Genomic DNA, 17732 nt, shown 5'->3' on the forward strand with positions numbered 1-17732 from the left:
GTACCATAATAATGAAGCTACAGCAAGCAGCTGGTTTTCTTAGCTTAGCATAAAAACTACAAACAGTTAGCCTAGCTCCGTCAACAGGTAACAAAATCCAGCACCTATACTTCTCAGTAACTGAGATGCTCTATCTATGCCTAGCTGTACAAAACCCTACGTAAAATGAGGTACTTTAGTTTTACAGGGAGGTACGTACCAGACTAACTCTTGGTGGTAAGCAGCAACTTTCTAAAGTCCTGTGTGAATCAGTGAGCTGAGAGGTGCCGGTAGGTGGATTTTTTTCTGCTGTTATTCCCTTGGTTGAAGCTAACTAGCTAGCTAAGTTGTTGACTGTGACTTCATATATACCACAAAGACATGAGACTTTTAGCATACTATTTAGCAGTTTGTTATTCATCCTAAATAAATAATAGCAAATCAGGTTAGTTCAAGTTAAAATATGGGTAAAAGAAGATTTCAAAGTTAAAACATGAGAGCTATGGGGAAACTCCTGATAATATATCTGATAACCTCTTTTATATAGATAACCATGCCAATCCTTCCATAGACTGATTATATTTAAGACCTAGAGTGAGGAAAAACATCTCCCTTTAAGGGTCTTTAACATGTGTTCACTTCTTTGCACATATCTGTTAAGGCAAATGCAAACTGCACTCATGGTTCATTTGAAGCTTACGTAAATCTGCTTCCTTTCAGCACACTCTCAGTAGGTTTAAATCAAGAGAATGATCATTTAAACAGGAACTGTGACTCACAAAGCGGGATGAGTTGTCATTTTTCACTGTCTTGGCATTGCCAAAAGATTCGAGGATGGGGTTGGCTTGCAGGAGCTGGCGTTCCAACTCACCCTGTGGAGAGAGACAGAGAAGTTAAGAAGCATGCTAGCTGTAAAATACTTCTAACGACTGGTACCAGATAACAATCTTTTACCACTATTCATTCAATTTTTATTTGTATCTGCCAAAACAAAAGCTGATGAGGCTAAATCAATTGTTCCCAACAGAGCAGCGTGAGAAAAAAATGTAGCAAAGGTAAAATGCGAAACCGATCTTTCAGACAGTCAGCAGTTCATCATGGCTCTGTTGGCTATTACTTTAGCCTATTGCAGTACAATGTAATTTTTGTCAGGGGAACTCGACAAGGCAACGTGCCAAGACAAGCAAATAGTTCGACGGAACTCGTGAAACCACAAAGGCAATATAGCGAATGTGCTTCGACATATGCCCTATAGTGTGTGATTACTTTGGCTCGAGGTGGGAGAGCCTTCTTCCGGCCTGCACATTCCTATGGCTGTGATGATGGTAATGATGGCTTCTTTTCAAATCTTGAAACCTGGGTTTACGGGTGGTTGGGACATTCCCCTAAGGACCCTGAAACCTCCAGTTCCTCTATTCATGACACTCTATCCAGGGCACTGACGGCACAGAAATAGTCCCTACAGCAGATCAGATCCTGCCTTGATCTGACTCCAGATACTCCTCTGGACTCTGACTGCCCGGGGGGAAACAGTGTAAGGTTTGCGTGAGCTCTGACTCGCTGCCCGATGCTGTAAGCCAGACAGAAATGGCGATCAAGGCAAATCTATGGCCGTAAAGATGTGTCGTTATACAGGAAGCGAGAGGCGAGACACTGACAGAAGCAGAGAGAGAGAGAATTCAAATAGTTCGGCCTGTAGAAGAGACAGAGCAAGGAAAGATCAAAACAGAGAGAGGAAAGATGTTTCATGCTCTGAATATTACAAAACCCAGCACATACACCCCTGTATAACTTTAGACGAAACAGAGGTTCTAATCCATCTTTTTTTCTCTCTGAGAGAAATATTAAATCTGGCCCCTTCTGGTCTGCTTTCCCTCTTCCCCACGTCTTCATCTCCACCCCCCCTTTTCACCCCCTTCCAACGCTCTTTCCTTCACCGTATCGTCGCTCTCCCTCGATCCCTGGTTCTACATTCCTCTGGCCTGCGCTTAGAGGCAGCCGTAATGCAACGCAGAAGGGAAGCAGCATTAAGGAGGTCAGCGCGAATGGTGTACTCTGGCTGGGGAGCACAGAGGCCGTGGGTTACAGCTCCTCACTCTCAGCTACTGAAACGCAGCATGTCAAACAGGCATTCACCCGGATCGTGTGTGCACAGAGCTGCAGGTTAAAGGTTTCAGTTAAGACTCAGCTTCTATTGGATTTACCGAGGACACGGAGACATCAGGTATTGGTTTGGGGGAGAAAGAAAAATAGCTACTGGGTAAATCAAGCAGAGTAGAGGTGAGCCAGAGCATATCAAGTTTTATAGCGCATGAGAGAGAGAGAGATGATGGAGTTGGGGAGGAAATTCAGGACCGTGTCAGCAGAGTCTCATTTGTGTTACTTTTGGGACAAAACAGTATTGATTCAAATCTAAAAATCCAGGTGAGGCTACAACACTCTCATTAAAGCATCCCTTGAGTTCAGTTATTGACGGGGCTGCGAGAGCCACACAGTTGGTTACTGGAATATTATTATCACTAAAGAATAGGCCAATGAATTATTAACTGAAATGCTTTTCCAAATACACACATGCATCTAGAGGGCATTACCAATGGAAAACATGCATGAATACATGAATGATTCAATCAACTATCATTATGTTTCACTGTCCTTTGCATCTTCATTTTACACCTGGGCATGTATCACATATTTACGTTAATGAAATATTAAAGATGAATATTAGAGCAAAACATTCGAGGGGAGATGTTTAGTGTGGCTGTGGTCTGATTCACAGTATGTGTGCTCATCCTACACACCATGTAAACCTCAGAAACAGAGGGCAGATGAACCTACACAGACAGGTTGTCCAGAGTCAGTTAATGCCTGACGATGAACACTTTTAAGTGACAGGTTTGACCTGTACTTTTTGGCATTTCACTCACATGTGTTTCTAATCGACGTCTCGATTCCTAACTGTTCTAATAAATCTGAACCATCTGATAAAACACAGAGTTTTAGTATCATGAGCCTGTGGGCTTAATGACAGATTCACTGGGCTTCAAATAATAATGTGAGAAGACTGAGCCAGCACAAACAAATACCTCATAAAAAGAGAAGCTTAGATTATTCCGTCAACATCATTATGGAAGCGGCAGAGATTGAGAGATGGGGGCATGCACTCCACACACAAAACATCAAAACGGACCACACACTCTTTTTGAGAAAGCGGGAGAAACACTTGCCTGGAGCTTGAATGCTTTGGGAGATTCGGGCTGTTTGTTATGGATAAACAAATGTAAGTGTTAAAACCCGAAGCGCAAGCCACAGGATACAGAACACCAGTACACACTTAGCCCGGCATCGGGGACACTCTGGCAGAATGGCACTGGATGACATGAAGCAGGAGTCCAGCTATATTAAAATCTATTAGGTTAGCTGTGGATTAATACACAACTGGTTATCAGCTGAATATAACTATGCAACTTCAATTTGAACTAGAACATAATAACAATACAAGTCATTGATTGAATGGTTTGACATTTTGGGAAACATGCTTTCTGGTGGAGACACATAAGATGACTGAGAGCACTCTCATATCTGTAGTTTATCTTATCTTAGCATAATGTCTAGAAACAGGGAGAACCTTTAAGGCTCACTAATTAACACATTATATTGTGTCTACTCAATCCATGCAAAAGACAAAGTGTAAAAATGAGAATTTGCTGTTCTGTGGAGTTTATCTGCCAAGTATTCCTGGTATTGGTCTAAAATTACTTGCATGTAAGGAATAAAAAATAACGTTATGAAGTGTTAATTACTGAGCTTTATGAGTGTTGGTAGGTGTTTTTTTGTTCTGCTGGTCAGAGCCAGTCTCACCACTTGCAGTCTTTTTGCTAAGCTAATCTAATCAGCTACCGGTCTTATGTCCATCAGATCGATACTAGAGTGCAATCAGTCTTCTAAACTGTCCAGTGTTAGTTATCTGCTAGAACATTTTTTAAAAAGCATGTTTCCAAAAATATTGAACTATGCCAACGTGGGCATTCAGTTTTTAATCTAATAGGTGACATGATGGACCGCCGGCAATGAGAGTTCAAATGTGACGTCTTTGAGAGCAGAGCAGAGGAGAGGAAAACTGTAGGCAGTGGGGCTCTCACAGGAATGTTGTGGTCTTTGCGTCCTTTGTGTGAGGAGGCAACGTGGGCCAGGTACTGGATGACCTTCTTCGTGTTCTCGGTCTTGCCAGCGCCTGATTCACCTCTGAAATCATATGGGATAGAAAGCATGAGGATAAACATGGGCAGCCGGAGGGAGCAAAAGTGTGAATGACTTAAGAATGTTTGAGAGGAAATAAACAGACTTTATTTTCATGTTAGTTTCCGCCCTCTCGTATCTCTTGAAACAAATAATTACAACACCCTTTGTTTGCTTTCATGAATTACAGGCTTTTAGTTTCGAGGCATAGCCACACTACAGGAAGTGATGTGTAAGTTGTCCACGGTTTAGCCATGTACAGACAAAACACTGTAAAAGCGTAACCGAAAGAACTATAGCTCATCATTATGGTGGTCACAAGTGAATGGATGTATCCAGAGGAAAGAACAGATGAAAAAAGAGAGGAGAGGGAGAGCGTGGACGACCGTCAGGCTCATCTGTTGCTGTTTTCTAAATCCATCCGTTCGTCGGTCAGTCTGTTTTACTGGAGAACCCTGTGGTTTGGTGGGCCAGTCTCCAAAGTTTCCAGGCTTTTTGGGCCATCTCTAATGATAGCTGTGTACAAGCAGCCCATCCCACAGTCAGGACCCAGAGCCCAGAAACCCAAAGCCAAAACCGAAACCAGGCCAGCAACACTACATAGAGCTACATACCGGTGGCTTTAGTCTAGCTGACTATTAGCTCCAATACACATAGAGAACTGTAGTTTTAGCCGTTGCACTAGAATTCAGTGGGCGAGTTGTCGAACACAGGATACATAGCATTGCAATATAGGTCATAGAGTTACACACGCCAGTTTGGCTTGATGTCTTCATAGCTTTACAGGAGTAATACATCTCATGGAACTAACCATCTGATTTTATCTTTAAATCTCAAGTGTGAGATTTTACAAGATCTCAGTGTCACGAGCTGCTCCCTGAACTTATGTTCCTTATGTTATGATGTTTATGTATGATGTTCATCATATAGACATGTGTGACCTGGGCAGTGACAGCTGACTGCAGTGACTTCCTTCACCCTCTGAATACACTTTATACAGATTAAGTGTGGATCATTCATATAAGTACCATATTTGAGTAAAGTACTGTTGTTAATGTTATTCATAACACATCACAGTTGAACCACATAACAACACAAGACCCTCTATAATTCTACACTATGCTAAATAGGGCTGTGGCATTTTAACTGGATTAAAAGTGGTTGTTGCAAAGTTTATGCAGACTAAATAGAGTCCGACCTGTATAAACACAGGTTGTGAGTTGGCCTGCACAACACAGTGAGGTAACCTGTGATTTTTTTCAAAATCAGTGTTTTCTCCAGAGTTCATTTTCTTTGGAGGGAGGACTTGCATTTGAAGCTGTATTTACCCCAAGGTCTGAAAATTCCCTCTTTCTGACTTTCAGCATTATGTTCAGATTGTTTTGGGAAATTGAAATGAGAGGGTCTGTTTTTCCTCATACTGTGACGTCTTTAATTCTTTTTTTATGGGCCTATGAATACTTTTGAAGATCCTTTACTGTATGCTGGTGGATCAGCAAAAGCCTTTCTCAATTTCTTATTCAATTAATAATATTGCACACTTCCAACTGATGTCTTTTATACTAAAATCAATACATCTCAGGTATGGGTATCTTGGGGTAGCACGGCTTATATGTCACCTCTGTCACCAACAGGGGGTGTTGTTTTGAGAATTTAGGATGGATTATGCAACCACTCCTGCCCAGTCACTGGCAGCGTAAACTCAAGCCACACTGAAAGAGTGTGGCACTTAATTACTCTCTGCCAAAGAGGATGAAGGCAGGGCACCAAACCACACTCATAACTCCCTTAGTACTGGGTAGAGCTGCTGCACAACCCTGCGTCCGCAAAAAAAGCTATTTGAAACCAGTCTTAAAATAAAACAGCAGGATGATGGGAGCTGGCCAACTGACTCAGGGTTACAGTACTTCACAGCGACAAAACAACCAAGCACTTCAAAAGTGATGATCCATATAAATTACTCTCATTGTATGTGACACAATACAATTACTATGCTTATTTTCCTCTTCCTTACTGTATGGTGTATATAAACAAGCCATAAAGAGCTTGCCTTCATATGAAACAACCCTATAAATTCGCAGCTATATAATATAATCATCATCTTTACACAGTTTCGTGTTTCAGCCCATCAAGCTGCTTTATGAACAGAACCAGCAGAGAAATGACCTCAGGAGAGCAGAGGAAACGGGGAGGATTAATAAGAGAGTGAAGAGTTGCAGTACTTACGTGCAAAGGATTGATTGGTCCTCACGATCTGTTGAAAAAAGAAAAGACAAAAAAACACAGTCAGCATCATTTTATCGTTTCCTTGGTATGACCCTTCATTTAAACTACCTTATGTGGTCAAATGCAATGCAATTTAACCAGAGATCAGACAGTGTGGTAAAGTGAACATAATCGACATCGAATGCTTCAGAGAATAACAGGAAACACTGAAATATTGCTCCATGGACACCAAAGTCACATTAATCCTGATTCTGATTTTTCTGATTCTGATTCTGATTAATCCAGCGTGTGTGTGTGTGTGTGTGTGTGTGTGTGTGTCAAGAGCACATTTTACAGCCAACAGCCCATTCCTCAGCCTCCTTCATGCAGACTGCCCTGCAGTGCCACGCTGTGTAATGGCAATAAACTGACACCCAGACTGGTAACCAAAGCTCTAACACCTTTCATCACAGAGGAATTCAGACCAAGGACCAGATGACAGGATTAGCTATGCTCACTGAAGTGTGTGACCCCTCAACTTTGAAGGCTCTGCGGTGCGCTGAGAAATACTACAAAGATCAGAACCAAGAGGGAACCGACTAGTTATCAGCCAACAGAAACTGTCACCATCAGAGCACTGCCCTAATTTATTATACCCACTTGTGAACGCTCCTCTGATATATAGATGGATGAGCTAAATGTAGCAGGTTTTAATGCACTAACACTATTAATTATCATACAACATTTAATTTCATGGTATTGTGTTGAAACTACCTGCTTTATTATTTTTATCATCAACACATATTCTGAAACCAACCACAACTACAAACATTCAAAACTGTTCACTAAACCCAGTTCTTCCGTATATCAAGAGTTGTCTGATAAAGACCACATGCAGTGTAGTGGCTGCTCAGTGTGAAACCTACAGGCATGACTCCAAATCCCAAAACTGTCTACTTGTGTACTGTGTGGAAAATGAACCCTGACCTCACAGCAACCTTCAGTGGATAGATGACATAGCTGAAATGACCTGGTCTTGTGGGTCGAAAACACAGGCCAGAGGCTAAAACATCTTAGGTGAGCAAACGGTTGTGTGTCCAAAACAAACTCCTTATGTTGAGATGAAATTCAGGTCTTTCAGGTCCCACATAAGACTTTATTGAGGAACAGAGACAACAGAAGGTTGATTATGATTGTAAAGTAATACATGGTTTGCTAGTCACACTGTGAGTCCTCCCGCTGCCCCTCAGTTCTTGCAGGAAGTAAGGAGATTTTTCATTTCCTGAGAAAGACAAATTTGGGAACAACTTCAAATTCCTAAACTTAATAAAAGTGAAAGGAATGGGGCCACCCGTACACACTCCCATCTCACACATCTGTGAGCTGCATTGCTAAAGGAATAGTTCTAAATTCTCTGATGCTGTTCTCTTTAGCCAGTGCAGCTTAAGACCATAATTAGTCAGATCCTCTAATGGATAATATTAGCCACCCACTTTGGGGTTAATTGCCTCTTATAACCTATTCACCCACAGCCTGTTGTGTGTCAGTTTTCGCAGACAGTTAAGACAGTCTTTAAGGTGTTATCTTTCACCAAAGTATGACCTTTTGTTCTTGCACTAAAACGTAAACCTCCCTCAGGTGACAAAGGATTTTGGCTCTACGTGTGTATGTGTGTGTGTGTCTGTGTGTGTTTGCACCTGGAGATGTCACGTCATTGAGAGTGGTGCTCTTTTCCCTTTCCAGCAAGAGTCTGCTTTTTCTCATCATAAAAATAATGAACGCGCCAGCAAATGTATGCACACTTGTGTTGGACGTTACTGTGACAGTGGGAATGATGAACGAGCTGCTCACTTCAACTGGCCCACTCTCCCTCGATGATGAGGTAGCCTTCGAGACATGGGTCAAAGTTTGATTACTCTTCCTGTGCGTGTTTCACAGCCACATCTACATAAACCTGACGCTAATCAGATGCACCTAACGTTGATTTTCACAAGACATCACATCTCCAGCCTCCCTGAACTGAGGCACGCAACACTGTGTAAGCTATCGTGACTATGAAAACCAAATACACACTCACTGAACAGCTTTGCATGATTAAAGGAAGAACCAGTGTGCATGTGTGACCTCATGTCTATGAAATTAGCACTTGCTTGTAATCTTTTGTATCTACAGATACAATTGTCAGACTCTTTGGTCCTCCAAAGAGTCCAACAGTTGCCCACAACTGCAAAAATGCCCATACCATTACCTCAACTGTTGTTCTGGTGCCTTAATAAACACCATGTTACAGATAAGCGTTCCCTCTGGTGTACAAGAACAATGTTTTTTCCCTCTGGCAGCAGTGGCAGCAGTCATTTGCCTGGAATTGTAGCAGCATGAGCACTAACAGATACAGTGGCTCTATGGACAAAAACTGAGCAACAAAAGAAAAGGAAATTCCGAAAAATGTGCCATATCTCTATAAGACATTTCTATATGTTCCTGTGTATCATTATAAACAAAATCTCTGGTCAGTGTGGGAGATGAGGTGACCTTGGCTGATCCTCACTGACTGATCTGATCACTGATGAAAAAACAGATGGATCTATGGAAAAGTGGTTGGGATGTTTGGGAGTGTATGTGGATAAATAACACGTACTCAGACTCAATCCCTTTGCCATTCAAAGGAATCTCACAAAAGATTGATCAAGATAAAGGGTCAGCAAACACACACACACACACACACACACACACACACACACACACACACACACACACACACACACCTTTGAACATCCATCAGAGCCACACTCACTTCATTTGCTGCCCATCAGACATCTATTATTTATCCAGCTTACTTCTGATTCCCTTTTTATATCTTTCATCAACCTCATATTGAGCCTCCCGGGGCTTTCTGCACAACAGACAATCACATCTTTAATCTACCACCTACTTTAAGATTTTATTGTTCTGTAAAGTCAGACAACATAAAGTCGATACTGACTCCACTCACCAGAACCAGTGGCAAGTTTTGTAAAAGTGTTCTCTTCCATCAAACACATACTGACTTATCAAGTAGAGCGCACAGATTCTTGAATAATGTAATTGTTCTGAGTCGATTTTCAGATCATTTCAACTTTGATAGCCTGGTAATTATAAAGATGTGTTCTTTGTTTAGACTTTAATTTTTAAACCTTTACGTCTTTTGCAGTTCTTTTTCCGAAAATTCCCTTTGAATTGTCTAACTTGGCCTGTGCTGTTTCAGTGGGTGTGTGCGTGCATCCATCTGGTCCGTGCTCCCACCTTGGCAGCTGCTGCTTCCTCAATCACCGCGGCAACTAACTGCTGGGTCATATTTACCCAGGATGCCATGCTGGCTTGGCGTAGGTGGACCAATCAAACTGCATGTGCTCTTCCCTTCCAGTAGCTCATTACTGCCTCACTAAATCTTTACCCCCTTTGTGTTTCCTCTTTCCCTCTGTTGCTCTCATTTCCCCTTTTCAGCCCATGAATGGTGCAAAGCCAGATTACTCACACCACTAAAGAGTACTGACGACAAAATCACTTTTCCACATCAACAGATGTTTTTAATTTGAACACCTCATCAGAAGTTTTAGCTGCTCTGTTATTTCCACCACAACAACTCACAGCCAGTCATTTAGGTAATGTTAACGAGACATGGAAATTAAGTTGGCCCATTCATTCATCAACTTTAAGGTTAGGCCACAGTTCAGTCTCTGTTTGGATACGAGCTAAATGTGAATCTAAATGACAGCACAGGAAAAGGCAGCTTTCAGGCCAATCAGTATTGGAGCAGCGTCACAGCACGGTTCACTGAAGGGTGAAATGCTTCACCTCTACTCCATGTTTGAGATTGAGAGCAAGCAGTTCTGCTAAAACAACACTTTCAACTGGTGTAGCAGTCATTTCCAGCTCCGCAGTGACACCAATTTCCTGTAGTTGATGTAAATTTCACCTATCATTTCAATCAATTTAAACAACTGTGCGGTGTCTGTCTCGTGTGCACGAAAACCGATACACATGATCTCACTTCAGACTCCCATGGTAGGTAGGAGACGGGCCTGTCTTGCACAGCAGGGTTCCCTTTGCTGCTAATAATTTATCCCCCACAAGGATTAAACAAACCCTCATTCCTCACATTCCAGAGCGTTCCCCCCTCTCCCTCCGTCTCAACAAAAGCCCCAATCGTTATCATAACCCCTTATTATCGACCTCATTCAACCTTATGCAGCCTCAGTACGCCTGTAACTCTGTTTATTGTTCTGTTTTCACACCCATAAATGTAATCTACTGTAAACTGTTCCTTATATGGAGCTCCTTGTTCTTACTACATAAAACACAAGAAAGGCCAAGAGATTAGGACAATATACAGGAAGGTGGGGAAACATGTTGAATAATCTATAGCCCCTTTAACACAACCTGTTCAAGGTGGATATGTTACACTGTTATTCCTCACCACTGCACTGTGTTAAAGGTACAAAGACCCTGCCTCAGCAGCGGCTGTAGTAACAATGCCGAATCGATTCATAAAAGAATGAGCTACCAAAATGGCACAATTAAAACAAGGGTGTTTTTACGATGTTGTGCGACCTGCAAACAGGAGATTTAAAAAAGAGCCAAGCAGTAGTTAACAGCAAACTAAAAGAAGAATAGGGACCGAACAAGGTCTTCTGAGCAGAGGAAAGGACTAAAAAACTAATAAATGACGCTGTTGTGTTAGATGTCTGGCCACTGGTGCTTGTGGAATGATGGCAGGCTATCCAAAATCGCAAAATGGGCCAGCATTACACACTATTTTTGTTCAATGGAAACAATGTGTGGTGGTCTTGTATCGCTACGGTATGCCTTTGAAACTTATGTTTCATATTACTTATATTGTTTTGTCTGTCTGTTTTTAATGAGCAAGCGTATGAGTGCGGAACAAAACTTCTCATCTCAGCTCCAAACAGGAAAGTTTGGAGGACTCCTGACCATGACCACCTAAAACATTCTCCACACACAGCGCTCAAACCAAACCTTGGTGTTCACGCACATTCTTAGCACGAGGATCATAATTATGTCCATTTGTCAATGGTCCTCAGCGATGTGGCTCCAGTTCAATGCAGCTTGAGAAAAAAAGTCGAACCCACAAATTGCCCCCCAAATTATTGCGAACTGCTTTAATTGTAGCTCTGCGCATGTGAATCAGTTAGCTGTCAAACAATCCACGACTGAATTCACGTATTCTCATTAATCCTGTGAAAACACTGGCAGAGTTAACTTACAGTAAGAAATGATACCAGTTTTCTTGCCAATTAAAGGAGCAATATCACATAACTTACTGATTAGGAACAAGCAGCTACAACAGCAAAAATGGAAGTTGGCTTGAAAATGTGATTTTCAACCTTTTGAGGGTCTTTGCAAACTGGATGTAACACATTTTTTCCACACCACAGCGCAAGCTCTCACAATTTGCTTCATAAAAGGAGTCGTAAAATGCAACTGCACACAGTGAAACTTCTAGTGCCATGGGAACCACTTCACACACGTAAGAAATCCTGAGTGATTGCCAGTGAGCTGCTCTCTCATAAAGTGCTTTTAAATGTGGTGAGATCTGCACACAAACACACACAGTCGTGCACACACAGCTCCCCCGTCCCAGCAGAATATGGTGATTGTATTAGTGCAGAAGTAATATAAAAATGGCAGCCTGCTTACTCATAAAGGCCTAAAGCAAAGACAGAACACAGTCCATAGCTTCTTAAAACCATAGGAACAAAGCCTTAAGTGTGTGTGTGTGTGTGTGTGTGTGTGTGTGTGTGTGTGTGTGTCTGTGTGTGTGTGTATCAGTGAGACAGAGCTCATTCACATTCCCAGACAGTGGAAGTAGCAAACAGTCAGCGTGATCTGGGAAGTGTCCTGGTCTGCGGGTACCTGCAGTGTTTAACTGTCACTTCCAAGCTTCCGGACAATAATGATGACACAAATTAAACACCATTAAGTAGAGAGCTGAAGTTGAGTTATAGGCTACATCCTCCAACTGAAGTTTTGATGAGATAAACATACTTTGAAGCAATATAAATCCTCAGAAAGTGATTAAGGTTATACTGATGTCATCACACTCATGTCATCTACTGTGTGGAACAGAGCAAAGGAGAAACCTGGCTACAAGCAGACAGTAAGTTACCCTGAATGATCACAGGATACATTTAATTTGGACATACAGTACTTGGCGTCTATGAATGACCAATTTACAAACTTGGAGGACATCTTTAGGGTAAAGCAATTAAAACAAGTCTCAATGTGAAGGCGTCCTGCTTTTGTATTGCTAATGATTTTTAAGAAGCCTGCATTAAAATGTCCATAATCAACTAAACCTTTGTTGTATATTTTATTGAGTTGTTTCCTTACAATTTTCCAAGTTTATTTAAGATGACAATGCATTTCACTTGGTAGCCTGTCGCTATCTGGTATAGCGTGAGGAAGGGAGTCTGTTAAAGTTTAATGTGAATAAAACTAATAGGCGACATTACAGAATATAAACACCTGACACTGTAGGTCACCTCTGTGGATTGTTGCTTCAGTCAGGTTGATTAACAGTAGTGAGGATAAATCCACTTTTTAATCCCAAAAGTTTAATAGTAATCTCTGAGTTCTAGTGAGGATAAATCCTCTGGGTCAGAGCAGAATCTGATGTGACTATGACTGTGTACTACTCCAGAAGGTTGGGCTCTGACCCTGACTCTCTCCTCCGGAGCTAGCCGGCCCTCATCAGCTGAGCACCGGCTATGGCCCCTGCTCTACCAGGCCCTCCCGACACAACACTTAGTAAGCACTTTTGTTTTGTTTTATGCTAAGATGCAAAAGATGGCACTAACATTTCTCATAACACACCTCAATAGCATCTTCGATAACGCCACCCTGCTTACTCAACTTCCACATCTTTTACCACCACAGAGCATGTTTTACATGTAAGGCTAAAAGATGACAAATAAAAGAGTTGTAAAATCTCTCATTACAGCAGTCACATGATCCTCTAATAAGTACAGAAATGACATCTGTAGCAACTTGTACCAAAGTCAGCAGTTTAAATAATTCATGATATCAGCTGAGGAAAACAAACTAACATTTTGGTTCACAGATCATGCTCTTTTGATTCAGTACAATGTCTGTACATACAGCACATGGTTGTAACCACTGAGTGACTTAACAGCTCAACTGCTGCTTTATTCACTGTAATGCTGTTGAACCAGCTGCCAGTGAGGCATTCATAGGCATTCATGAGCCTACGAACAGAAGGGCAGACAGCCCCCCTGAGCTGACTGGCCATTTGCTTGTACCAATCTGTGTGTGTGTGTGTGTGTGTGTGTGTGTGTGTGTGTGTGTGTGTGTGTGTGTGTGTGTGTGTCCTGGAATTCTGATGCCCATGGTTTCCCTCCCTACAAGCACTGGGGCCTCTTGGGTGTGGAGCAGGCGTTGTTTTCAGCAAGCTGATGGTGCAACAGAGGTGATATTAAGGGGCAAGTTAATTGGGGTATGTCTGTTTTTATGGTTATTACCATGTTTGTTTCCTCATGAGCCGCAAATCAGTCTGATAGGTCAGAAGCAGACTATACAGGGGGGTCGCGTCATTTTTACGCCATCAGCAAATGAACAAACGGGTGGAGATCGTACTTGATCCCACTGCCAGTCACAGGATGTTCCCCTGCGCATCTGGCACAAGCGAATACTTCACAGGCTGGTGAGAAGAGGCAAAAAGGGTGTGGTGGGAAGGGGCCAGATAGGGGAATGGTCAAGGGAAAATAATGATAGCAGAGGGAAAGTTCACAATGGCAAATGGGAGTCAGAAGAAGCTATAAATACCATCATGTCGCCCGCTGACATACTTGCAGATGAAATCCTAAGTGTGTTTCGGTACTTCTGATTCAGTGTCCAGATAGTGATTACAGTTGGCAGCTGAGATCACAGACAGAAATAGATTGTCATCGTGGGTTAGTGAATGTCACCACCCTTGCGGAAATGACAGCAGTGTGTGAGGGAGCACCTGAGTGAGTGTGTGAGGGTAGAGAGACATTAAAGACACACACATGCAAAGGCGGAGAGGAAGCTATTGTCATCATTTACACCTTGAGTTCTCTCACTTGAAGCATGTTAAGCTGTTTAATTCGGGTCAACACTCCTCAGCTTTGGTTTAAAAGTGTAAACCTCCATTTTGATAACAACTAAAGGATTACAGCGAGGTGGGAGATTAGCGTTTACATACAGACTACAGTGGTGATGTATGGCTCATTAATGCTTAACAACAACAGTACTGGACACAATTATTAGTAGCAAAATGTTCATTTAATGTAACCCATTAGATCCTCTGCCTTAATAGCAATAAAAAAAAAATTTGCAATGTTTTGTAGTAAAAAGAGAAAAAAAACTGCAGAAACACAGCGATTTCATAGCAAATACTGCATCACCTGATCCTAATAAAACACTTGAGCACTCCCACTTCACTCTGTTTGAAGCCAAGAAAAACTGACTCAACTAAAGAATCTTGTCTGTGCCATCACTGGCTTTGAATCTTCATGAAAATTAAGTCCATACACACATACTGGTGCACTTGCAAACAGATGCATTAATTTGATATACAGTGAGGGCTCCATGGGTTAGCAGTGTCTCTCTGTCTTCATTAGATGGTTAGGTTCGGGGCCACTTCAAAGGAAACGCTTTGGAGATTATACAATCTTTTGATACAGTAATTCACTTTTTGAGTCAGTGGAGAAAATCAATATCTTTCATTTTTGTCTGTTAAATATATGATAAGACAGATCATGACAGTGGGGGATTTAAGGGGGGTTATGTCCTAGACTATTTTTTGGCTGGTTGCAGAAACTTTCCTGGAGGCCTTAGTTGGTTGCATGGCAACTGCTCCCGGCCGAGAAACAGAAACACCTCGTAAATTTGTGAATTTTTTTCATCATACTGGAGTTTATGGACAATACAAACAACAGATACCATGCTGATCACTGAGCACTAGAAGTGCTGGTAGTCTTTGTGCTAACTGGCTGCACAGCCATACTTGAGCTGATATGTTACACACATGTTGTACATGACACAAGTATTATCTCTGTTCCCTTGAAAATGTTCAACTATTCCCTTAATTGTACGCAGACAAAAAAAGACTGGGGACAGGAGTTACGAGACAAAACAGAATTTTATCACAAGCGTACGACGATTAAAAAACCTATTAGTTTCAATATGTTCTGTTTCAAGTACTTAGTTTAAATTGCGAGTTGATGATGGCTAACTTCGGTAAGAGAAATGGAATGTAATAGATTAAACAGTATACTTAAGAAAAGTGTTGAACACATATGGCTGGTAGAGTCTCTTGCTTGTTACACTCAGCTCCTCCACCACATGTCCTGTGGGCTTGTTTTTGGCTCGTAAGGCTTGTGTTATACTGTCTGAGCTGAGCTCCACAGAGAGCATTCAGACAGGCTTTTGGAGTCTTTCCCTTTTCAAGTCCCACAAAGCACATTTTTCAAATGTTTCTGACGCAGGGGTGAAATGAAAAAATCTTGCGAGGGGAAAAGAGGGGTATCAAGACAGATAGAGCGAAACTAAAGAGAAAGCGATAGAGAGAGGAGTGTGGTGGACCAGGTTCCACGTGTTTTTCATGGAGAGGTGCTGGACTGGCGTGGAAAACATTCTTGGAGTAATAAGAAGAGTCTTTGAAATCCAATATGTCTATTCCCCTGCAATAACCATACTTTATGTCTGTTGGCCTTAAGATATGTGCCAGCTAAATGGCAGCAAAGCAAAGAGACAACATATGAGTAGCGCAATGGAACTGGTATCCATGACTCAAATTCCCTGTCGGGAGTCAGTGAGTGGGACTGTAACATCTGGTGAGGGGGGGAGTGAGACAGTTTCATGCAGCTTGAGAGGCTGTACTACCTGTAGCTTGTGCCTGCTTTAGACGAATAGCAGCATGCATAAGTGAAAGTGTAGTACATGGGGAAGAGTGACACATGGCAACAGTGAGGTGTACTGTGCCTTTTGGTTCACTGAGCACAGCGGTCATGATGCCAGACAAAGTACCAACAGCTTCAAAATAGCAAACACAAAAACACAGAGACGTACTCATGTTGTCATTCCCCACAATAGTGACAGGGTGCGGAGTCTGTCCTCTGCTTTTAATATACTCTGTCACGATTCAGACTGTTGTTGGTTAGCCTAGCTATGCAAATTCTAATTACATTCCAGTCATAAACTCATAACCAATAACTAGTCTAAATCAACACTATTTTATGCTCATTATCTAATGTATCAAAGTTACATGACAGAAAAGCATATTGAACAGAGTGATTCTGAATTCCACTTTGTTTACAGCTGAACAATATGCAATAAAAAAATACTGCAGTGACGTTACTGATGTGATTTTTGCTGGGGTCCTTTATCAACCAATTCGGTTCTCTCGTGTCTGGAAAGTATGATTTGTAGGCTTTATGCTTGATTTATCTTGTGATGATGCTTTTACAATGCCACTACTTTCTCTGTGGGCTATGTTAATCTTATTTCCTCACAGCTCTTCTTTTCCAGCCAGTGATCCAAATTGAAATTCTGTATTTTGTCACAAATCGAATTACGTTGTCTCCCTTCCCACACTTGAGCAGAGGCAATATTTTACTACAGCACCATGTCTTATATGCTGTGATCCACAAAGCGTGCCCATGTGTGGCCCAAAACAGCAGGAAGACCTCTTCCTTTTGGCAGAGTTTAGGTGTTACTGTAAAAATGCAATGAAAGCACTACACGAGGAGAGAGTAGCAGAACTCCACTCTGTTTTTCTACTTTGTCATCACATCTGTTTGGAAACAGCTCCTATGAAGCATCATGGAAAGCTCCCAGCTCGCCTGCTGCTGTCACACCTCATCATGTCCATCTATTGTCCACGTCTTACACTGTCAACATGGATTACCTCTTAAGCGTCCCATGGAAATCTAATACACATTATCACTACTGCTGCTCGAAGGCCAACAATACATTTTACACACTTCTCTTGGCGGGGGTTATCCACTAAGACAGTGGATATCTTGAGTAGCACTTTGCACTGCAAGTCTTACATATAAGCAGTTTTGTTGACGCACAACAGCACGCTTTCCAAGAGTATAAAATTAGCCTTGTGCTGTTGGGTGTTGCCTTAAGGCCAATGAAAGGGGAGAGAAAGCAGTTGCGGCAGATATGAGTATTTTGGCAAGGTAATCGATTGCAGATGGCAGCCGTCGGGTGGCTTGTTTGGCCCACAGTGGTTCTTTGTGATGGCTAGGCCTGCCATAATCCAG

At 41.9% G+C, this 17732-nt stretch overlaps 1 protein-coding gene across 4 annotated transcripts in view; it reads right to left on the reverse strand.

The window, feature by feature from the left end:
* Nucleotides 1–17732, reverse strand: part of LOC119014808 (myosin-10-like) — a 52544-nt gene that overhangs the window by 19336 nt on the left and 15476 nt on the right. For 2 of the 4 annotated variants that reach the window (XM_037090284.1, XM_037090287.1), the window contains 4 exons: nucleotides 6442–6469; nucleotides 4119–4221; nucleotides 3204–3233; nucleotides 759–851 (listed from right to left, as the gene is read on the reverse strand). In XM_037090284.1, the coding sequence (XP_036946179.1) occupies nucleotides 759–851; nucleotides 3204–3233; nucleotides 4119–4221; nucleotides 6442–6469 (254 nt within the window). The remainder of the gene's footprint in view (nucleotides 1–758; nucleotides 852–3203; nucleotides 3234–4118; nucleotides 4222–6441; nucleotides 6470–17732) is intronic. The other 2 variants (XM_037090285.1, XM_037090288.1) reach the window with 1 other exon arrangement.

Source organism: Acanthopagrus latus, chromosome 23, assembly GCF_904848185.1.
Source record: "Acanthopagrus latus isolate v.2019 chromosome 23, fAcaLat1.1, whole genome shotgun sequence".
NCBI lineage: Eukaryota > Metazoa > Chordata > Actinopteri > Spariformes > Sparidae > Acanthopagrus > Acanthopagrus latus.